Genomic DNA, 24,615 nt, shown 5'->3' on the forward strand with positions numbered 1-24,615 from the left:
ATCTTTATATTAACAAGTTATATTTTAAAAATTTGGTATCCATCCACAAGCACACCTCTTTAGACAGGATCCTTGTAATTCATCTTCCATCACTTCACACGGGTCCCGTTTATTGAAGTTAGGCCACTTGCCACTAATGCTTTATTTTTGTTTTACAATAATAAGTTATTATTTTATATTAATCTTAAATAATTATTAATTAATATTATTCCAAATATTCTTTATTATTTGACAATCAAAGCTCAAGCATCTTTATTGTTTTTGATGAATAAACCTTAGACTTCTAGGGATAACAATTATCTCTTTTATCCACTGAAGTAATTTGATTCGTGCTATAATAATAAATTATTAAGATATCCTTAATATTTGTATTAATTTAACTATTAAATTTCAAATTGATATTATTATAATTATAATTCTTATTTTTAATTATATTATTGAATTGTTAATGGGCAACAACTTGAGATGATATGATGATGATATAAACCATAAATTCTATAATGTGACAATATAACATGCTTGTATATTACTTTTATAGTAAATTAATATCATTAAAAAGATAATAAATTGATGATTAGTGTGAATGTAATTTACTCTAAAATAAATTACTTTATGTATAAGTATTTTTTTAGTGTTATCTAACCCGTCTATTCGTTAACAATTCAAGCCCACTAAAATTATGCAACTCCTTAAAAATTGTTATTGCATCTAATTAAGCCCACCAAAATTATGTTTCTAAGCCTAGCTGAGGGGCTGTTTGTTTGGCTATGAATGAAACCATTCAGTGCTTAATGTTGAACCGTTCAGCATTCAACGTGTTTGTTTCTCACCTCTGAATGATTCAGTGCTGACTGATTTAGCAAAACAGTGTTGAATGATTCAGCATCAAAGTACATTCTGAATCATTCAAAGCCATTATCAAACATCATGTCACATTCAGAGCTAATTCATATAGAGCCTCTGAATCATTCAGCATTTGAATCATTCAACGCTTAATCATTCTGAAGTAAACAAACAACCCCTGAGTTAACTTGAAAAAATAGGTTAAATTTTGAAATAAGTGATCATATTGGTAAAAAAATGTGTTATGAGTTTGAGTAGTTGTATTGTATAAGGTGTGTACACGTTAGGGTTGTAAATGAGACGAGACAGATCGCGAGCTACTCGAGATCAACTCGATCAAGGCTCGATAAATACTCAAATTGAATGGACTCAACTCGAGCTCGAGCTCTACTCGAGTTCTTAACGAGCCTAAACGAGCTACTCGATATTCGACTCGAAAAGCTCGTGAGCAGCTCAAAAAAAGTTATATTATAATTTTAGATTTTTTAAAATTACATTATTAAAAATACACTATTGATAATTATAAAAAATTAAAAATATATTAAAAATTCTATAATACAACTACCCTCAAATTTTAATTAATGTGCTTGCAATGAATCCTAAACCCTAAACCATAAATCCTAAATTATAAACCCTAAATTATACTTACCTCATAAATCGATACCAAGTCGATTAATTAATGTCTTTACAATAAACCCTAATCTATAAGCCATAAACTATAATCCTAAACCTAAAACCTAAAACCTAAAACCTAAATCTGATTATGTGATAGAGGTTAATTTATGCACATGAATGTAACATAAATTATGCAAAATGATGTTATGAGACTCCTAAATAAATCAATCACATACTTATACATAAACATATCAACATGCAAAATAAATATACACAACTAATTAAAGAAAACAATCCTAAACATAGACTAAATTAAGAGAAATCTAAATGTGAGGACTAATTTAAGCTAAATATACTAACTTTAGAATGATGATTAAATTCACGTAAATGTAAAATTAAACTTATAAAATTGGAATTAAACCAATGACTTAAATACAAAATGCGCATAAACTATAGGGTCTTATATGCAATTGATCCTATTCGGTTTAAGCTAAAATAATATGGAAAATAACATAAATGACACCTGAACATTTAAAACAAATAAGAAAATTTAAACAAATGTGATTGAAATACAAAAATTAAAATATAACATACCAAACTATAAATTTATTAAACATGCATATACATATTAAACTAATGACTAAATTTAAATAAACGTAAAATTCAACATACAAATCAAGAATTAAATTAGGGATTTACAAAAGGGTGCTCAAGTTTGGGGGACTATAACTTAATTTACCAAAAAATTAATATGAAACCTTCAAGTTGTAATTAGTTTATATTAAGTTGACAGCTCAGTTTGTCTTTTTCAGTGCGGAAAAATCAAGTCTCGTCTCCCTCTTGAAGCTTATGTTTACAGCCATAACAAATCAAACAATGCTAAAACCTGTCTTGGGAAGGTTCGCCTCACCTCAACATCATTTGTGTCGTATACTGATGCTGTTGTTTTGCATTACCCACTTGAAAAACGAACTGTTTTCTCTCGTGCTAAAGGAGAGCTTGGTTTGAAAGTGTTTGTTACTAATGACCCTTCGATCGAATCCTCGACTCCTCTTCCAGCCACAGAGGAAGCAGTCCCAAATTCATTTCCCAGAGAGAAAAATGGTAAAAGACATACATTTCATCATCTTCCAAATGCAAAGTAGTCGGAACAGCAGCAAAAGTTTACTACAATGCCTCCGCAACAACAGATGGATTATGGAGTACATGAGATGAAATCTGGACCGCCACCATCAAAAGACGTTCATAGAGTTCCACCGAACAGTCTATTGGCTCCGGAATGGTATCGGTTGGAAGACAAGAAAGGATAACTGATGCTTGCAGTTTGGTATGTCACACAGGCTGATGAGGCTTTTCCAGATGCATGCCATTCGGATGCTATTGCTCCAGGTGATAGCACTTCGGTTTCCCCAACATACATCCGTTCAAAAGTTTATCACTCTCCAAGACTATGGTATGTACGTGTCAAAGTTATTAAGGCTCAAGACCTTGTTCCAGCTGACAAGAATTGGTTTCCTGATGCATATGTTAAGGTTAAAATTGGTAACCAGATCTTAAAGACAAAACATGTTTAAAACCGAAATATGAATCCGATCTGGAACGAGGAGTTTATGCTTGTTGCTACTGAACCCTTTGAAGATCATCTGATTTTTTCAGTTGAAGATCGTGTGGGTCCTAATAAGGATGACGCCATTGGAAAAGTTGTTATATCATTGAACTCCATTGATAGGCGTGCTGATGATCAAACTATCTGTTCCCGATGGTACAATCTGGAGAAGTCTTTTCAGATGCTATGGATGGCGATCGTGCAAAGAAGGATAAGGATAAATTTCGTCTCGTGAGGAGAAAATCAGTGTTGATTATACAGGAGATCTAGTGTATCTAATTTTGTTTATAAATACCCTTATTCAATTCCCATTTAACAAGAAGTTTTTACAGTTGGAAAAATAACACATGGGGAATTGTATGGATAAGACATTCAGATCAAGGCAACAGGTGGAAGAAAGAATAAATAGAAGAGATTCGTGAAGTTGCTGAGAAGGAAAACGAATGAGGAGAAGGTAGCATGAAGGTGAAGATGGTGCTTACAAAAGAGGAGCTCGAGTTGTTGTTAGTGAAGTTGAAGAATAAGAACGAAAATAATGGTGTGTTGAAAACATTTTGATGTTTCGATATAACAAATGAATTTTAAGATTTTACAAATGATTTTCTAAGTATATTTGATATAATTATTCGAATATCAAAATATTACTCCAAGTCTTTCAAAGTTCATTTTAATCCTTCCTAAAGTGTAAAAATTGTGTTTTATACTTAAACTATTTTAAAACAATTGTACAAAGTATTTCGAGCCTTAATTGAGTCAAAAATATTTTCTTTTTAAAGGGTTTCAAGAAAAATCAGATTGTCCAGGGGGTATAGATTCCTCCCTAGGGGGTACCGATTCCCCCCAAGGGGAACAGATTCCCCCCCAGGGGGTACCGATTCCCCCTGTCTAACAGTCAAAAATAGATTGCACTTAGGGAACCGATTCCCCATGAGGGGCTACCGATTTCCCTCACGCTCCAAGTTGTTTTATTAATTGTTTCTCATCCCCAAATGGCTCCAAAATATCCCCAATGACTATATACGACTTCAAACACATTCCAAGCTATAAATACAAGCTAAGGACACTTGAAGAAGCAAAAGAACAATTATCCAAGCAATCAAACACAAGAGAAGAGTTTTTCAATCTTATTTCATCTTTCTCTTGTAAATATTGTGTTCTCGTGAGCTTAATTCTTGTAAACACCTGCCTTAAAGAGGTTTTCTTGTTTATATTTCTTATCCTTTTGTAAAGGGGAAAGGTTCTAGCTAATCCCGTGTAAAAGCTTGGGAAAAGTTCTAGTTTAGCCCGGAAAAACTAGGGAGTTTGTAATGTTACTCTTTATCCTCAAAAGAAAGAACAAATTAGTGAATTTGTTGGAAAATACTTGGTGAGGAGCTAAGGTAGTGGACGTAGACTTTGGTTGAGAAAGTCGAACCACTATAAATCGTTGTGCAATTCTCTATCTTTCAATCTCCTTACTCCCTAAACACAAAACCGTTCCGACCCCTCTTTGCAACCCGTTCCGGTTGTCGATTCGAGCTTTCGAAAATCCCAACAATTGGCAACAGAGCCTAACTCATTAAGAAGGTTTAACCACCTTGAGACGATCTTAGAAGAAGCTCTACTAATTCCCTACACAACCGAGAAGATGACTTCCACCTCCGGCTCGTTCCACATGGAAGACTCCCTACCAACCGACAAACCTCCATACTTCAATGGAGTCAACTATCATCATTAGAAGAAATTAATGAAGGTATTCATCCAATCCAATGATCTTGATGTATGGGAGATAATCGAGAATGGCTACTCTTCTCCAAAGAAGAAGGAGAAGAAGCGGAGTGACAAAGAACGGAAGAAATCTCAACTTAATGCCAAGGCCATGCACATGTTGTTTTGTGCATTTGGTCCTGAAATCTATAAAGGGGTTTCTTCATGTTCAAGTGCCAAGGAGCTTTGGAATAAGCTCGAGGAAATTCATGGAAACAAGAAAGAAGAACCAACAAAGGTGGTGTCTCTAATGGCTTATGAAGAGCCCGAGGTATCTTCTAACTCAAATGAATTTAATTCATATACGTTTGATGAGTTACAAGATGCTTTTAATAGGTTATATTCGGAGTTTGAGACCATGAACTCCAAATATAAGAAAATGATTTCAAAATTTAAAATTGAAAACGATTTTCTTTTGAAAACAAAAATAGATTTTGAAAGCCAAAATGAAATTTTGAAAAAGGATTTAGAGCTTTCAAAAATAAAAATTGATAGTTTTGAAAAACAAAATTTTGATTTAAAAGTTAAGCTTGAATGCTTAACAAAAGAAAAAGAAATCATTTTAAATAACTCATTTAGTTCAATAATGACAATATGCTCACATTGTCATTATCATGGTCATTTGGAACATACTTGTTCTTTGAAGAAAGGAAAACGTTTTAAAATTAGGCAAGTATGGGTTTCGAAAGGAACAAGGGGCATTGAAACTAACGTCCAAGGATCCAAAGCAATTTGGATACTAAAATCTACTTAAATGTCTCTTGTAGGTGTGTGGGAGCAATGGTGAAGAGAGTAATGATATTCAAGATGCTCTAGCCACACATGAAAAAGGAATGAGTAACCTCTAAGCTTAATGCTTTTAATTTTGGTTATTTTGTTGCTCATTTGATTTTAACCATGCATGAGTTTTGTTTTTAAATGACTATGCATCATTGTTTTAATCTCATGTATGTTGAAAAGATGATTATGATGAACATTTTAAAGTTATATTAATTTTTAAGAATTTTTAGTTTATCATAATAAAATTTTGGTCAAAATTGGTTTTAATGCAATTGATATCTCTCTAACAATTGATATCAATTTTTCAAATACTTTGATTTTACAAATTTTAAAATTTTTGACCTAAATTTGAATGTTTATGCATGTAGTTTTAATGAAAATGATATCTCTCTAACAATTGATATCAAAATTTTCAAATGCATAACATTTTTGGAAAACTTTATGCATATGCACTTAATTTTAACAATTGGTATTGATATCAAATTTCAACAATTGGTATTGCATAAAGTATTTTAGTCTTGGATATATTGAATTTCATGTGCTACTAACATGTTTGTTATTCTTTGTTGAAATTCAATTTTGTTTAAGTGTCTTGTTCTTAAAGCTAAATTTTATTTGGAATGCATTTATTGAGGGGGAGCTTTGATTTTTCAAATGATTTTTAAAATGTCAAATTTACTACTTACTCTCCAAAGTTATTTTGTACTTTAAAAAATTAGAGTCTTTTTTATTTAACAAAAAGGGGAGAAGTGTTAAGGTGTTTTAAAGGGGAGAAATGTTAAAGTAAGGGGGAGTAATTTCAAACTTGAATTCAAAATCTTAAATTTACTCAAATGTTTTGTTATATCAAAAAGGGGGAGATTGTTGAAAACATTTTGATGTTTTGATATAACAAATAAATTTTAAGATTTTACAAATGATTTTCTAAGTATATTCGATATAATTATTCGAATATCAAAATATTACTCCAAGTCTTTCAAAGTTCATTTTAATCTTTACTAAAGTGAAAAATTATGTTTTATACTTAAACTATTTGAAAACAATTTTACAAAGTATTTCGAGCCTTAATCGAGCCAAAAATATTTTTTTTAAAGGGTTTCAAGAAAAATCAGATTGTCCAGGGGGTACAGATTCCCCCCAGGGGTATCGATTCTCCCCTGTCTAATGATCAAAATCTGATTGCACTTAGGGAACCGATTCCCCATGAGGGGGTACCGATTTCCCCCACGCTCCAAGCTATTTTATTAATTGTTTCTCATCCCCAAACGACTCCAAAACATCCCCAACGACTATATACGACTTCAAACACATTCCAAGCTATAAATACAAGCTAAGGACACTTGAAGAAGCAAGTGAACAATTATCCAAGCAATCAAACACAAGAGAAGAGTTTTTCAATCTTATTTCATCTTTCTCTTGTAAATATTGTGTTCCTGTGAGCTTAATTCTTGTAAACACCTACCTTAGAGAGGTTTTCTTGTTTACATTTCTTATCCTTCTGTAAAGGGGAAAGGTTCTAGCTAATCCCGTGTAAAAGCTAGGGAAATGTTCTAGTTTAGCCTGGAAAAACTAGGGAGTTTGTAAGGTTACTCTTTATCCTCAAAAGAAAGAACAAATTAGTGAATTTGTTGGAAAATCCTTGGTGAGGAGCTAAGGTAGTGGACGTAGACTTTGGTTGAGAAAGTCGAACCACTATAAATCGCTGTGTAATTCTCTATCTTTCAATCTCCTTACTCCCTAAACACAAAACCGTTCCGACCCCTCTTTGCAAACCGTTCCGATTGTCGATTCGAGCTTCCGAAAATCCCAACATGGCGGGTATCGATTAGGGGAACTTTTGGCTGAAATGGAAAAAAACTAGATCAGTTAAAGTGGAGTGTTGTTGGAGGCCTTCATTGGAGAGTATCATGGAAGATGAAGAAGACGATGTTATCAGTTCATGAAAGCTTCAATCCATCCTTTTGTAAACTATTATTATACCCTTTTACTTAGCTAACATTTTTTGTTCTGGATCTTCGGGTTAGTGAGTGATGAACCGAGTTAGGCCTTAGGAGTTTTTGGTTTTGAAAATAGATTACTATCTCTTTCTCCTTTTTACTGCAACCTTGATATGGAGATGGAGATGGGGATCGTAGTTAAAGGTGGGGTGTAAATTTGGACAACCCCATTGCTATTGCTGTTGCTGAGCTATTTGAAAGTAGTTTATATCCCACATCGGTGGTTCTTAGGGAATAAAGGGTAAAGAGAGTGTATGAAAGGGGGATGGGTTTCAACAATTGAAAATTAACCCGTCTTTGAGCTTTAAATGAGCTTGAATCGAGCTCAAAGTCGAGCTTGAATCGAGCTCAAAATTGAGCTTCAATCGAGCTCGAGTTTCGAGCTTCGATCGAGCTATTGAATGTTTTTTGAAGTTCGAGCCTTTTAGAGTTCGAGTCGAGTTCCAATATTATCTTTCGAGTTCGAGTCGAGCTTGAAATTTTTAGGCTCGCGAGTTTTCGAGTCGAGCTTACATTTAAAGTTTTCGAGTTTGAGTCGAGCTCGGCAATACTCGACTCGGCTCGTTTACACCCCTAGTACACGTTTTCAAATGATTAAGAAAGTTTTGAATATATAATCACCATATATTATTAAAAATGTTTTTTTAAGTTTAACTAAATCAAAGTTTAATATTTTAAAATTACTAAATAAGTATTTAATATTTTTCTATTTGCTTAAATAAGTATTTAACCTCTCAAAATAATTGAATAAAGAATTATTTTTTAAAAACATTTTTAAATAAGGATTGAGTATATTAAAAAATGTTAAAAATAATTATATGAGTATGTTTAAAAATATTATATTTTTGCAGAGATCAAAATGACTCAATGATTAAAGAATTATTATTATTATTTGAGGTTCCAAGTTTGAGTACCTAGTATATTGAGGGTATGAGGGTTCAATGTCAAATGGTTAAAAGTCTTTGAACATATACTATCTTGTACTGACCCTATAGTAATCATAAAAGTATTAGACTGTTATTTAAATAAATTTAAAATATTAAATCTTTATTTAATCAGTCCTTGATTCTGGCCCAACCCACCAATAACCCGAAAGTGCTAGGGTTTTACAATTTATTACCTCATTTTAACTTTCAGTATTTTTACGTAGAACTTTTGGGAGAAGAGAATCAGACCCGCCGCGCCTCCCTCACTATGGTGAAGTTTCTGAAACCAAACAAGGCTGTTATCGTTCTCCAAGGACGATACGCCGGTCGCAAAGCCGTCATCATTAGATCATTCGACGAAGGCACACGTGACCGCCCTTATGGCCACTGTTTGGTTACAGGGATAAAGAAGTACCCAAGCAAGGTTATCCGCAAGGACTTCGCGAAGAAAACAGCCAAGAAGTCACGCGTCAAGTGTTTCGTCAAGCTCGTCAATTACCAGCACTTGATGCCCACGCGCTACACCCTCGATGTGGACTTGAAAGACGTGGTTACCGTCGATGCTCTCCAGACGAAGGACAAAAAAGTAGCAGCTTGCAAGGCGACTAAGGAGAGGTTTGAAGAGAGGTTCAAGACTGGAAAAAACAGGTGGTTCTTTACTAAGCTCAGGTTCTAGGCATTTTATTGGAACAAAATGTCTAATGTTTATGTAGTTTTCTTTTGGAACATTTTTGAATTTAAGGACTGATTTGAATTTGTTTCGTTAAGATATTTATGGGTTCTTATTATTGTTATATTATCGATCGTGATTTGCTCGTTTCTATAAGAAATTTAACCTTTTGAACTATTCTGGGTTTTTGTATGATTTATCGTTTTGCTTAACTGTAGATCTTTATGTCAATGAAGGCTGAGAATTGAATCTTTTAATGTTCGAACTTTTGTATAATTTTAGCATTTCAACTGATTTATTTTTTGATTTCGAATTCAAAATGGCTTTGTTTAGCTAACCCGAAAAGTGCGTAATCATCATTTTCAGACCCTTTGCCTGTTCCGATTGCATTTTGAATCTTCTTGGATGTGTTTTTTCTTGGCTGTGTATGTTTTTGTTGATCTGCATTGATCGAGAGTTCAAGCTTCTAGATATGGTTTCTTCAGATATGGTTTGCTCATATAATTCTTTTTCTCAGTAGCAGCAACCAGAGTCTGCAACATCTAGTGTTTGGATTACGAATTTTGTAACTTTTAGCTGCATTTTTCATACATGGGTTGCTCATAGAACTGGTTTTCCCACTGACAGCAACCAAAGTGTTCAACATGTAGTGCTTGTGTTTGAATTTGGTGGAAGCTTAAGGTAGTGGAGTTGTGCTTATTGAAGCCGGACTCAGATTCTGCATCAGCGGATTAGGTAGTGTAACTTTTAGTTGCTTTAGTAGTGATGCACATAGAATTATTATTTTCCTCTAACAGCAGTGAACTGATTGTGAGGGCTTTGCCGTGCAAAAGCATAATAGAACCCTAGTATTGTTTAACAATGACTGCTTAGAGAAGGAAGGTCTGTACAAGGCAAAGAACATGCAATTGAAATGTTTGAAATTATGTTCATGTTTCTAGTTTTCAGGATGTGACCTATTTGGATTTTGCTTAATCTGCTTTTGGTCATTTTTCTCGACTGTTGTTGCATGTCAATAAGCTTTCTGGAGGAGAAAACAATGGAGAGATCATAATATCAGGGAAATGGGGAAATGCAGGTTTGCCCTCTTTGGCAGGGCCTGATATATCGTGCTCTCGAGCCTGCCAATTCAGTAGTGGCAAATGTGCCGTCCCAAATTCTTGATTTCTTAGCTTCCCGTATTCAGGATAACTCATTTGCAACTATGAGTTGTTTTCCCAAATCAATCAAATTCGTAAGTTTTGGTTTAAAATCGGCTGTAGGTGTCTAGAAATTTTCACCTTTCCCCTTCCGTTTCTGGTTCTCGTTTATAGCTTGAATCGTTAATTTTTTCGGTTTCTGGTTCTCGATTCAGGCTATAATCGTAAATTTTTTGGTTTGTTTTATACGATTGAGTCTTGGAATAAATTTATCTTCTGAATATCATATTAAATTTATTGCCGATTACGGTGCATGACAAGTCATCAGCGGTGAAACCGTTTGATGATCAACTGGCTATGACGGGGAATTAGTGTTGCACATAAAAAAATCATTTAAATTTGATAGTGTAAGAAATAATCCAGGAACTCCAATATGAATATTCCTCTGATTAAAAAAACCTAAATTAACCGTTATTAGAGGTTATGCAATTAAGGTGGTTAAGTTCAAGATTGGTTCATTTAATATAACGAGGACGTGGAATACTTCAGTTGGCTCAAAGCGGTCTCTGATTTCATTCACAGTTGCAGCAATGTGAACTCTCAAATTTGTGATAGTTTTCTTATTTTCGTGTAAAAGTTGTGATAAAAGAAAAAAATACGAACAATTCAGGGAAAGTTTTTTGACTCCCCTTTACTTTGAATTTTATACGTGAATACCAGCCCAGCAGCAGGTTCTGCTAGTAAATGGAGCATGCCATAGCGATTGTAGGGTAATCTTGTGTGCGAATTTCAGCTATGTATTAGTTGATTGGATGAGTATTAATACTTATTTCTGCTCTGCTTGCAATGGCTGATTGGAGACTACAGCTATAAAATTAGTATACAAGATCAAGTGACTTCACAGCATGGCATATAGAGGGTTATGTTCTTAGTTCGGTTCTAGTTTCTTCACTTCCATTGCTTGATCAGATTAGTCTGAATTTAAATCCTTGTATTTTACCATGATTTTATGGTGGAGAAGGTTACCTTCTTTTCAAGCCTGTGGACTTTTGGGGGATATTTAGTTGGGCTTCAAACTCCAAACCCCTCCATCCCCTGGATTCATGCCCACGAAGGATAATTAATCTTGGGGGATATGACGAGATTAACTGTTCTAGTAACAAATTGTATTGAATTTTGTCTCAGAATAGCAGGAACTCCATTCGGTCAGATTCATAGGTTCAGGTTTCGTATTTTACGTTTTTTACTGTGTATATACATTTATACATGTGCACCATATTCATATTTTAGGTTTTGTCACTTGTAAGTGGCCACGTACCGTTTGGCTGGATTTTTAATGCATGTTTCCTCACCGTATCATAAACTTAATGCATGTTAATACTTTCAGATACAAATTGTTGCTATGCACCGTAATGAGTGGGTGGAAAATGCTGACAGATGGGTTGCCGGATTTCTTGAGATGTTTGAAGAAGACAACAACAACAACAACAAAACCCAATTCCCATATGTATAGGGTAAGGGGGAGGTAGGGTAGTAGGCTGCCCTCAACGCCAGGTTGAGAATAGCTTCCGTGGAAGACCTCCGACAGTCAGAAAATTAAAAATATAGATAAAATGCAATGCATGTATAAATAATTACATAAATACATAGCTAAATAATATTCATATGCAGTCATTAATACCATATGTGCTTCTGTAATGGGGAGTAATCCCTGCAAAATAATCCCTGCGAAAGAATCTCTGCATATAGACAGAAACATAAGACCCGGCTAAATTTAACAGAGGAAACATGACGAGAATGACGAGAATGATATACAGAAGTCAACGATAGCAAGTCCAGTTCTAATCTTTCATAAATACCAATAACAGAAAAGTATAAGAAGTAAAAGTCATGGAAATTACTACAAATGCATTAAAAGAAGACAGAGATGTTTGAAGAAGGATGCCACAAAATGTTGAGCAAATTTAATTACCTAACATATTGTAATGACTTGTGCATTCTCCTATAGAACATACAATAGTTTCAGGAATGTGGTTATGTTGCCTCACTTGGTACTTTAGGTGTTTTTTCAGGGCACTGCTATCAGAGATCGAATCCTAGAGCGGTTAAGGGGGCAACTGCTGCAAAATGGCAAGGGTGATGAAGATTATGAAGAATATTATTATGATGATGACGAAAATGATGAATACAATGATGACGTAAACGGATATTATGATGAGAAAGATGAGAAAAATGATGAAGGAAAGAAATAATTTTGCTTCTGTATGGTTGCCGGTTCCAGTTAACTAACTATGGGCGTGCCATAACGTTCAATGTAGTAGCTGTGGATTGTACGATACGCTGCTGTTATAGCCAAATGGAGCCAGGCTTGGAGCAGAAAGCTGTCTTTTGTACTTCGTTTATCCATGCTGTGTGTCGGGCAACAATACTCATCTCCCTGTTGTTCGGATCCGTGTTTCTGTCTGCTAAAATTTTGGCCCCGGATCTCCGCTGTTCTTATTATGGACGTTGGTAAGATGCAAGGGCTTGTACTTCTTTCCATCTCACGTATAGGTCACGTAAGTTTTATATTACATTTTATATGCAAAATGTTAAAAATGAAATGTAGAACTTAAGCCACATTTCGATGTGTTTACTTTACTGGGTGGTTCAGCATTGCCTTACTTTGTTTTTGGTATTGGCTTTCGTCCTTTTAGTTCATTAACGAATACTGGCTGTTGGTTCTTTAATGCAATTTGGATTTAGATTTTGATCCATGATGCCCTGTCTTTTTTTTTTTAACGCAAATCCAGTGATTGTGGCTATTGCTTTAGCGTTGCTTTTGAAAAAATGTTTTAAAATTGTGGTTCAAGGGAAAAAACTACAAAGAAATCGTGGTTATATAAATACCTTATAAAACTATACAAATTTCTTTCTTAAAAGTATACAAAATAATTGTATCAAATTTAAATTTAAAACATAATTATATTAAACCAGCTAAATCCAATCTTAATTATGAACTTATTAAATTAAAAAGAAAAAAAACAAAATAATTATTTTCATGGCATATTCATATTGTTCACCACATCAATGATGTAACATGAAATGTGAAGATCCACCTTTCATTAAAGTTTTTCTACACTTGTCACTCATCTCTTTCATTTTTTGCCGAATATTATTATCCTTCTTCATCAACCTTCTAATTCATTTTTCTGTCTAATTAGCCTTCACAATTTTAACCTTATCGTCATCGTTCTTATAATCTATCTTAATCTCTACTGCTAATCCTAATTCTTTCACCAACGTCAATGCATTCAGTTGTTGCTCCGCGTAAAGCGGCCATGTTGCCAACGGCACACCAAACCATATACTCTCTAATGTCGAATTCCAGCCACAAAGCGACACAAACCCTCCTATTGCAGTGTGACTTATGATGGCCACTTGTGGTGCCCAACCGATGATCTTACCAATCCCAATCGTCCGATTTAGGAATCCTTCCGGTAACACTTCCTCCACGTTCTCATAATCAGTTGGGTATTCATTCATGCCCTTTACTTGCTCCGCTGGTCGCCGTAAAGACCACAAGAATCGATGCCCACTCTTCTCCAGTGCGTTGGCGATCTCTTTCACTTGATCCACACCGAAACTTCCCATGCTTCCGAAGCAGAGAAACACTACAGATGAACGAGGTTGTTCGTTAAGCCAACGCATGATTGTCTCATAATTTTGATCGTCTCCGCTTAAGTCTTCGAGATTCAATATGGGTCCCACTGGGTAAACGGGTGGAATTTGAAGCTTGTCATTAGAGAGAGAGTTAACAGCATGGGATTCGAACTCAGAAAACGTATTTACCATTATACCCTTTACCTGCCGTACCCTTTTTGCCATGTTAAGGAAGATGGTAAACAGACGGAAATAGTTTAGTGGAAACGGGGTTGACATATGATGGAATGGTAAACTCAGTGTCCGAGTCTTTTAACTCGACGAAATCAACGTTTTGCTCATCGTGAAGAGCTTGAGTGTAGAATTGGAAGCCAAGAAAACCAGCACCCGCAGTGAAAAACGCGTAGCTAGGAACGCCGAACTTGTTAGCCAAGTCTACGAGCTGGGTTAAAAACAGGTCGATAACGAACCCCGCGAGTCGAGGTGAGTCTGGAACGGAGTTGGCGTGCTCAACTATGCTGGCGACGGCCTCTTTCACAAGCGGCCCGTGGGTTTGAACTAAAGAACCAGTAAACCTGAAAACATCAACTTCTGCGCCAGATTGTTGGAGGACGATGAATTTGATGCGACTGATGGTGGCGGCGGCGGTTGTATCGGCGGTGAGAGAGTTGATGTAGGCGGAGACTTTTGCGTCGCGGGGTGGCTTGATGGCGAGGACTTTGATGGAGAGGTTGAAATTGAGATTCACTAAAAGCTTAGCCAATTGAATTGCGGATACCAAATGGCCCATTGCAGGCACTGGGATGAACACTAGCTCCGCTTTCTTCTTCATCTCGAAACAGAAAAAGAAAGTTGTATGTCGAACACTGCAACAGCAAACGATGAAGATAGATCAACGGCCGATGGTTTCTTCGAGGTTATAAATGAAGCTTACTCACTGGATGTACACTATACTGATGGTGGGCACTTTCCTAAAATTTAAATTTTGTTTGATTAGTTATAGTATGATATCATTGCATCGCTGGGCTGAGACCAATGAAGCAGAATAAGTCATTAATGATATGTGAGTGTAATTTAAGCAGATTTTTAATTTAAATTGTTGTTATGTAATATTTACAAAATTATAAAATTTATTACTTTCCGTAAAATATGTTTAACCTAAAAAATTATATTTTTGGTAAGATTTTCAGTTATAACTTATATATGTCATTTTTATAATCTTATATTAATAAGTTATATTATAGATTTTACCTATCTATAATATTTGTTCTTGTTTTCTGATTTGTTTCGTTCTTCTTAATTTTGGATTGAATTTTTTTGAATAGTTAGATTGAATAACTAAATTCATAAAAAAACTAATATAAATTACTAATTAAATAATGATCAATATATATATATATTTATATGATATTCAATTAATGTCGTGATATATGTTATACCTACAATTAGATATATATAAAAATACTACATCAATAGTTAATATTGATTATCGGTCAACTGATTTTTTTTTCTAAAAATTATCATTTTAATTAAAATTGCTTATTTAAACAAACACTAAAAATAAATTTTAATAATATATAGTTAAATTAAGTAAAATGTTTGGAATTGAGCACCTCATTCTTAATAAATTCTGATTTGATTAATTGAATTAATAGAGATGGTAGTAGTTTCTGGTATTGGAAAACGTTATCCTTATTTTACTTTTGTGGCTTAGAAACAGTAAAAGCTGGCATCACAAAGAAACAAATACTTGAAAGTGAAATTTGCCTCGAATTAGATTTTTGAAAGCAACATTATGGCTTCATTGTAATATTTGACAAGGACTTTATAAAAGTATTTTGTAATTTGCATTGGCGTTTATAAAGAAAAACATTTAATAAATTTGTCCTCATAATTTTGAACTCTCTAACGTTGGTAAGGTGATCATGTTTAAACATTGTTGGCAATCGACAATTAAGTTTCATAATAATTGGAGTGATTAGGAAGGACTGAATTGCTCTTATGGTATTGTGTAAAAAACTATTAGCTGAAATAGAGTCTTATCGAAATTATTTTATGGTTTAATATAAATGGTATAGTACCAGTCGAAAGTTGGCGGAAACACAGTGCATCTTCGGCTTTGTTCAACGACATAAAAGTGAAAAAGATGCATTGTGTTCCCGATGTCTTCCCCGGAAAACGCACTATGTTTCCGGTGACTCTCCAATTACTGTAACATTCACATCATCTTGAGAAATAATTCCAACGATACCTTAATTCAGCCAATTTTTTTTTCAAGAATCCTACAACAGCTATTCAGCCGACTAGGAAGGGTTTCCTATAATATTAAGTTTCATAATAAGTGGAGTGATTAGGAAGGGTACCTTAGAGGACATAGTGATAAGAATTTGTTTTTATTAATATGTTATTAATATAATATTTATTTAGTATTTTTTTAATCGATAATAAATATAAATAATAGATACAATTATTTTAATTTAAATTTTTTTAAAAAGAATGATATTTATTTTATCATTGAAGTGGTTCAATAACTTTAGGTGATATATAAATATTTTAAATAAAAAAGAAATACAAACAAAATAGAAATAACAACTTTTTAATATTATTTTTTATGATATGTTGTCCGTAACATCATCGATAAAATGACATAACGTGGAGTTTGAAGATCCACCGTCTATTAAGGCCTTCCTACTCTTATCACTCATCTCTTTCATCCTCTTTCGAATATCACAGTCCTGCTCCATCAAACTCCTTATTCCTTTCTCTATCTTATCGGCCTTCACAATTTCAACCTCATCGCCATAGTTCTTATAATCCATTTTAATCTCAATCGCCAATCCTAACTCCTTCACCAGCAAGAATGCATTCGTACGTTGCTCTGCGTAAAGTGGCCATGCTGCCATCGGCACTCCGAACCATATACTCTCCAATGTCGAATTCCACCCACAATGCGACACAAACCCTCCGATCGCCGGATGGCCCAAGATGGCCACTTGTGGTGCCCAACCGATTACCATACCAATCCCAGCTGTCCGATCTAAGAACCCTTCTGGCAACACCTCCGCCACGTTCTCGTAATCAGTCGGGCTTAGCTTCTTGCCTTTTACTTGCTCCCCCGGTCGTCGTAAAGACCACAAGAAGCGGTGTCCACTCTGCTCTAGCGCGTTGGCGATCTCTATAACTTGACCCACATTAAAACTTCCGTGGCTCCCGAAACAGAGGAACACGACCGATGAAAGAGGTTGTTGGTCAAGCCATTGCATGATTGTATCATAATTATCATGGATCTCACTTGAGCCTGCAAGATCCAATATCGGTCCCACTGGGCAAACGGGTGGAATTTGAAGCTTACCATTAGAAAGGGAGTCAACCGCATGTGATTCGAGCTCCGAAAATGTATTGACCATTATGCCCTTCATTTCTCTTAGTCCTCTCGCCATGTTATGGAGGAAAGTAATACTTGTAGGATTGAACATTTCAATAAGAAAAAATTTAGTAGAAATTGGATTGACATATGATGGAATGGCGAACTCAGTGTCCGAGTCTTTTAACTCCACGAAGTCAACGTTTTGCTCCTCGTAAAGAACATGAGTGTAGAACTGGAAGCCAAGAAAAGCAGCACCCGAGGTGAAAAATGCATAGCTAGGAACGCCGAACTCGTTAGCCAAGTCTACAAAACGAGTCAAGAACATGTCGAGAACGAAACCGGCGAGTCGAGGTGAGTCGGGAACTGAGTTGGAGAGCTCAACTATGTTGGTGACGGCCTCTTTCACAAGTGGTAACTGGGTTTGAACTAAAATACTCAGAAACTTTAAAATATCGGCATCTGGTTCAGGTTGAGGGAGGATGATGAATTTGATGCGGCTGTTGGTCGTGGCCGTGAGAGAGTCAACGTAGGCAGAGACTTTAGCGTCGTAGGGTGACTTGATGGTGAGGACGGTAACGGAGAGGTTGGAATTAAGATCCACTAAAAGCTTAGCCACTTGAACTGTGGATACCAAATGGCCCATTCCAGGCATCGGAATAAACACTAGCTCCGCTTTCTTCGTCATCCGAACGGTGCAACAGCCAAAGATGAAGATAGATCGATGGCAGAGTTGGGAATTTGGTTTTGGGTTCGACCGATGTTTCTTCGAGGTTATTAATAAAGCTGTATGTCGAGTGAAGTGTGATGTCATTGCATTGCTGGGTTATGGACAGTCTTGGGATCACTCGATTCAGTATCATGGGCATTACTTTATTGGATTCGTTCTGTTTTTTAGTTGTATATCAAATAATTTTGTATAAAACATCATTGGGTCATCAAACTATTACATTTCTCTCATTTTAATCACCGAACTATTTTTTTCAGCCAATTTAGTCACTAATATTAGTTTTGTCTTTATTTATTTTGATTATCGACTGTTACAAACGGTAATGATGATGTAGTATCATATAATAATATTTTTAATCTTTAAATTTTATATATTTTATCAATTGATTATAATTAAAAGATAAATTTAATCATCCAATAAGTTGAAGGCATGTGTCATCATTGGTCACCAAATTATTTTTATTTTGATCATCAAACTATTTATCAGCAAATTTAGTCACTAATGTTATGTTTTTCTTATTTTAATTATGAGAACCGTTAAAAGATTAATAAAGATGAGGATGCAATATTGTATATAGTAGTTCTAATATCTAAAATTTTCATACGCTATTAATTTGATTCTAATTTAAAAAATCATCCAATAAGATGAAGACATTTGTAATAATCTTATTGGTAAAAACTAAAAAAAATATGATTAGGTTTGGGGAATTTAATATGAGATTTATAAAAAGGATAATATCAATGGGTCACGCTATAAACTTGCTATATGGTTAAAAAAAATATTTAGGTTAAACTATGTTGAAACTAATTACTAAAAAAGAGTGGATGGATTTATGTTACATCTTAACAGTAAATGATCAAAATAAAAAATAACGTTGATGACTAAATTAGCAAAAAAAAAAAAAAGTGGCCAAAATAGAAAAACAACAATAGTTTAATAACCAATAATATAATTTGGTAGAAAATTGAAAATACTATTTTTGTTTGATTTATGTAAAATTATTTTAATTTGGTTAATTTATATATTTATAATTAAGCTTCTAGGTGGGGTTGCTATTTGATTGGATTGGAAAATTAGAAACGAGATAAGCTCGACTTCACATATTTTGCAAAGCAACATACACTTGATAAAAAGTGAATATTTTATTGAAATAATTAAGGGTATATCATAAGATTGTCCAAACACCTTTATAAAAGTATTTTGTGGGTTTTTTCAAATTAATTTTAATATATTTTTGAAAACGATAATCAATAGCAAAATAAGCCACATATTGCAAAATAGAGAGAAATAAGACAGTAATTAATGGGTTGTCTTTGTCTTGGTGAAATAGTGTTGGGGTTTGTTGATTGGTTAAGATATAATAATAATTTGGGGGTGTATGTCCTCCATCATTCTTTCTTTCCATTTCTGATTTAGGTGATAATTTTGAACTCTGAGCCGTGTTGATAAGTGACCATGTGCAAGAGATGGGTCTGGGACCTATAAGACAGGAACGCCAAGCAATTTAGCAAAGTATCCATGGCCTCTCTTAGGCCGCCTGCAATTTGTACATAAAATTGTAAATCAGATGGATTTTTCCATAAAATTCTTCAAAATATTGTATGAACTTGTTAATTTTCTTAAATTATATCAATTCAAAAATTTACGAGGAAGATCAAAATTTGATTTTCTCTTATATAATTTTATTATTTTATTTTTATTTAAAAATGTTATAAAATTATAGAAAAATCATCGTGATTGGAAAAATAAAAAATAATATTAAAAATGAAACCCAAGAAAAAAATGCATTTGTGTATATATATAAATTATATCTTATCAATATTTTATTAGTTTTAAAATTTAAATTATAGGAAAAAAATAATATTTTAAAAATAAATCTAAATGTGTAAATTTTTATTTTTATGACCATTTAAGTTATATATATATATATAATTTATATTTCGAAATATTAATTTAATTTATAAATACATATAAATATACGTTAATGTAACATTTAACAATTTTAAAAGAATAAGATAATTCTGTTAAAAAGAATAAGATAATTCTTTTTACATATTTTAAGAAAGTTAAATAATTTATTTGAATGTTACAAAAAAATTATTAATGCGGGAACCAAACGATAGCAGTGGTAAATAAATTATTATTATTCCTTAAGGTCTCAAGTACGAACATTATGAATGTCAATGCCTAATGTTATGAATATTTAATGTTAAATAACTGATAGTAGTTACCTTTGAGTTTATCTTTGAATAGATAATACCTTATATTTATTTCAAATTAATCAAAAAAAGTATTTAATAATTTTCTCAAAAATTTTGGTCATGTCCTCTTCGTCCTTAGATTGGGTGAACGTTCCTTCTAGATTCATGGAATAATGATGTGGATATTGACCTGAGTAGATTTGTTGTGTGACGTTTAATTTAAGATTAAAAAACGATGACTTTGAGACACAACTTAAAATATCATAAAAAGTATAATATTTTAGGTTGATCGCAATTAAAAATATTACCTAAAATGTTACTTGTTTAATAACATTTTCGGTTAAACTTAAAATGTTACAAATAATGTAGCATTTTCGGTTGACAATCGAAAAATATTATGAAGATAGTAACATTTTTTGTTCAATCTAAAACGTTAGAAAAATGATAACATTTTAGATTGCGCTTCACCTAAAATATTATGTTTTTTATCATATATTTTTTTGAATTGATATCATATTTTTAATTGTACTTTAAAATCGTTATTTGTAACCTTAAATTAAACGTGTCTCCTTAAATTCCCTATATTAATGTATTCACGACTTTATTAGCAAAATCTTTTGACAATAAATGTTTTTTTTTCACGTGACTTAAAACATGGAAGGCCAAATGATGTTCTTTGTCTTTATATTTAAATGAAGATGTCGGTGTTATTCCTCAATAATAATTTAGAAAAAAAGAAGAAACATATTATTTTACATTGGAAAGATGAATTCTATAGATGAATTTATAAAATTTAAGAAGATAATGAATTATGAAAGGATAAATTACACAATAGTCATTAATATTTGAGTAAGTTTTAGTTTTCCTCACTGAAGTTTCAAAATTAATAAATTGATCACTAACGTTATCGATTTTTAACAAATCAATCACTTGTCGTTAACCCAGTAACAAAAGGCTGATGTGACATGTTAAATTAACTTATTTGGTATTGATTGACAGACCTTTGACTCGTTTAATTAAAAAACAAAAGAAAATGAGAAAGATTGTTTTACTAGTTTACTTCTTCCTTTTAATCAAATCCAAATATGAATTTTCTCAAATTCAACTTAAAATGTATGGACTGAAATACGATGAAATTATGAATTTAGTGTATGAGTCTTTTAACTTGCCAAACTCAATCTTTTGCTCATCTTGAAGAGCCTGAGTGTAAACGGGTAAGCCAAGAAAACCAACACCCGAAGTGTAAAATGCATAGCTAAGAACGTCGAACTCGTTAGTCAAGTCTACCAAACAAGTTAACAACGAGTCGAGATGAGTTGGGAACTGAGTTGGAGTGCTCAAATATGTTGACGACGGCTTCTTTCACAAGCGGTCATAAGGTTTGAACTAAATTATTCAAAAACTTGAAAACACTTGCCTCTATGTTAGAGATTTGAACAAGTTTAATAGCTACAAGGTTCTCATATTGAACTTGAAACATTTTTAAAACCACGAGTCCAAGATAAGAGTAAATGTCACAAAACTCAACACGATAAATGGTTCAGTGTCTAATATCCTTCAAGAAGTTTGTAATTAAATACAAAATTATAATTAAACATTAAAAAATTATTATTTATTAAACTCGAAATATTAACGATAAATCTTTGGATTAAGGATGAAGAGAATCATGGTGAAAGAAGAGGTAAGGAAAGAGGGACGTACCCGCTAAATTTATTTTAAAGCTATAATATCTTCAAAGATAACAAAATGGTGTGGCACAAATAACATTCTAAGTGATACTACACTCGTTCTTTTCACAACGATATCACACACTAATTACTTGAATTACAAATACAAATATTCCTCGTACACTAACAATGTATTGAATTTTTCATGATATCTAGAAAGGAAACTTTCATGGCATATTGTTGATGATATCATTGATAAAACGACACAATATAGTGTGTGAAGATCCACCATCCATCAAAGTTTTTCTACTCTTATCATTCATTTTCTTCATCCTCTCTCGAACATCACTATCATACCTCATCAACAACCTAATTCCTTCCTCTATCTTCTTAGCTTTTATAATTTCAACCTCACCGTCATCAATCTTATAATCCATTTTGAGCTCTACCGCTAATCCCAACTCCTTCACCAGTGTCAATGCATTCAATTGTTGTTCTGAATAAAGTGGCCATGCCATCATTGGCACTCCAAACCATATACTTTCTAATATTGAATTCCAACCGCAGTGCGACACGAACCCTCCGGTTGCAGGGTGCCCCAAGATGGCCACTTGTGGTGCCCAACCAATGATCTTACCAGTTTCAGCTGTCCGATCTAAAAATCCTTCCGGTAACATCTCCACCACGTTCTCGTAATCAGTTGGGCTACGTGCCATGTCACTTGCTTGTTTCCCCGATCGTCGTAGAGACCACAAGAATCGGTGCCCACTTTGCTCTAGTGCGTAGGCAATTTCTTTCACTTGATCCGTACTAAAGCTTCCCGCACTCCCGAAGCAGAGGAACACTACAGACGAAGGAGGTTGTTCATCAAGCCATTGCATGATTGAATCATAATTCTGATGAACCTTGCTTGAGCCTTCGGGATTCAATATGGGTCCCACCGGGTAAATGGGTGGGATTTGAAGCTTACCACTAGAAAGAGAGTCAACGGCATGGGATTCAAGCTCCGAAAACGTATTGATTAATACACCCTTCACTTTTCTTATCCCTTTCGTCAGGTTACTGAATAATGTAAAACTTTCAAGCTGGAACAGACTAGATGGGAATAATTTAATGGAAACCGGGTTGACATACGATGGAACTATGAACTTAGTGTCAGAGTCTTTTAACTCGCCGAACTCAGTCTTTTGCTCATTGTGAAGAGCCTGAATGTATCTGCGGAAGCCAAAGGAACCAGCACCGGAAGTGTAAAATGCATAGCTAGGAACGCCGAACTCGTTAGCCAACTCTACCAAACAAGTTAATAACGAGTCGAGAACGAACCCGGCGAGTCGAGGTGAGTTGGGAACTGAGTTGGAATGCTCAACTATGTTGACGACGACTTCTTTCACAAGCGGGCCTATAGTTTGAGCTAAATTATTCAAAACTTGAAAAGATCTGCCTCTAGATAAGATTGAGAGAGGTTGATGAATTTAATACGGCCGGTGGCGGCGGCGATGGCGGTGAGAGAGTCAATATAGGCGCTGATTTTAGTGTCTTGTTGTGGCTTGACGGTGAGGAGGGTGACAGAGAGGTTAGAATTGAGATCTAATAAAAGTTTAGCCAATTGAACCGCAGATATGAAATGGCCCATTGCAGGCAGGGGGACAAACACTAGCTCCGCTTTCTTCATTATGGTAACGGAAAGCAAGAGTTATATGTCGAACAAACAATGCAACACCGAACAGTGAAGATATATGGATGGCAGTGTTGGTTTGGGGTTTGTCATATGTTCTTCATTTGAGGTTACTAATATAGCTATGTGTCGGCAAACTGTGTGAAGTATGATGTCAATGCTTTGCTTAGGTGGTTGATAATGTAGAATGCAGTAAAGCCAATTTATTGATCCGGGCCATTGGCCAGAGCTGATAATAAGCCGGGTCAAGAGGGAGACCCATAAACTTAAAATTGGCCACACAAGTTGTTGTCTGATCTGCATGTGAAAGAAATTGGTGAAAAGCCTTATTGTAAGTCATATATCATTCTCCACTGCTGTGTTAGGTAAATCATTTAAACAACTCCCCATCCAACTTCAAGACACGACCCTCTACCAAAGGGTTCACCAAACCAACTGGTTTTTACATATAATACTTAAGAGGGATAAAGAACTGTTGATGTTGGTGGAACTTATAATTGGCCAAAATGTCCATATTCAAGGCAAGGGGGACCCTTAGTAGCGGCTTAAGTTGATTAGTTCCAGGAAGGTAAGGGTGGGAGCCTGTGCTTTGCCACACAATTGGCCTACTGTGTAGGTTTTTTTTTCCCTGGACTAATAGACATCATCAAATGAATATAATATAATAATTTCAGCAGTTCGATCTAAGAATGCTTCTGATTACAGAAATAAACATTGAAACTTAGAAATCAAATATTAATTTAATTTCAACATGCATAGCCCTAATCTTTAATTTAGGGTTTAGAGTTCACATACTTGGATTTCTGATATGAAAGTTTAAGGACTGAAGCTCGTCACCTAAACTTAAAGAATCTAAACTGGAATTAAAATTTAGATAAGAGAATTTTGGAGAATTTAGATAAGTGGAACAAACAATGCAACACCCAGCGGTGAAGATAGATGGATGGCAGTGTCGGCAAACTGTTTGAAGTATGATGTCATTGCTTTGCTGTGTCGCAAAATGTTATCCCTTAT

At 34.2% G+C, this 24,615-nt stretch overlaps 4 protein-coding genes and 1 pseudogene across 4 annotated transcripts; 1 reads left to right on the plus strand and 4 right to left on the minus strand.

Moving 5' to 3' along the window:
* Positions 1-8,727: 8,727 nt before the first annotated feature.
* LOC120126963 (60S ribosomal protein L27-3-like) lies at positions 8,728-9,362 on the plus strand. The gene has a single exon (XM_039144989.1). The coding sequence runs from the start codon at positions 8,782-8,784 to the stop codon at positions 9,187-9,189; it is 408 nt and encodes a 135-aa protein (XP_039000920.1). The 5' UTR covers positions 8,728-8,781; the 3' UTR covers positions 9,190-9,362.
* A 4,155-nt stretch (positions 9,363-13,517) lies between these two features.
* Positions 13,518-14,189, minus strand: LOC120126833 (anthocyanidin 3-O-glucosyltransferase 6-like). The gene has a single exon (XM_039144906.1). It carries the CDS (start codon positions 14,187-14,189, stop codon positions 13,518-13,520), a length of 672 nt encoding a protein of 223 aa, XP_039000837.1.
* LOC120127068 (UDP-glucose flavonoid 3-O-glucosyltransferase 6-like) lies at positions 13,987-24,548 on the minus strand. Its single transcript, XM_039145074.1, has 2 exons — positions 24,503-24,548; positions 13,987-14,821 (listed from the first exon to the last, which is right to left on the minus strand). Exon 2 carries the CDS (start codon positions 14,794-14,796, stop codon positions 14,191-14,193), a length of 606 nt encoding a protein of 201 aa, XP_039001005.1. The 5' UTR covers positions 14,797-14,821; positions 24,503-24,548; the 3' UTR covers positions 13,987-14,190.
* LOC120127066 (anthocyanidin 3-O-glucosyltransferase 6-like) lies at positions 16,542-18,094 on the minus strand. Its single transcript, XM_039145073.1, has one exon. The coding sequence runs from the start codon at positions 18,014-18,016 to the stop codon at positions 16,574-16,576; it is 1,443 nt and encodes a 480-aa protein (XP_039001004.1). The 5' UTR covers positions 18,017-18,094; the 3' UTR covers positions 16,542-16,573.
* LOC120127067 lies at positions 22,033-23,639 on the minus strand (annotated as a pseudogene).
* Positions 24,549-24,615: the final 67 nt, after the last annotated feature.

The sequence above is a fragment of the Hibiscus syriacus genome, unplaced genomic scaffold (genome assembly GCF_006381635.1).
Source record: "Hibiscus syriacus cultivar Baekdansim isolate YM2019G1 unplaced genomic scaffold, ASM638163v2 tig00110462_pilon, whole genome shotgun sequence".
Classification (NCBI taxonomy): Eukaryota; Viridiplantae; Streptophyta; class Magnoliopsida; order Malvales; family Malvaceae; genus Hibiscus; species Hibiscus syriacus.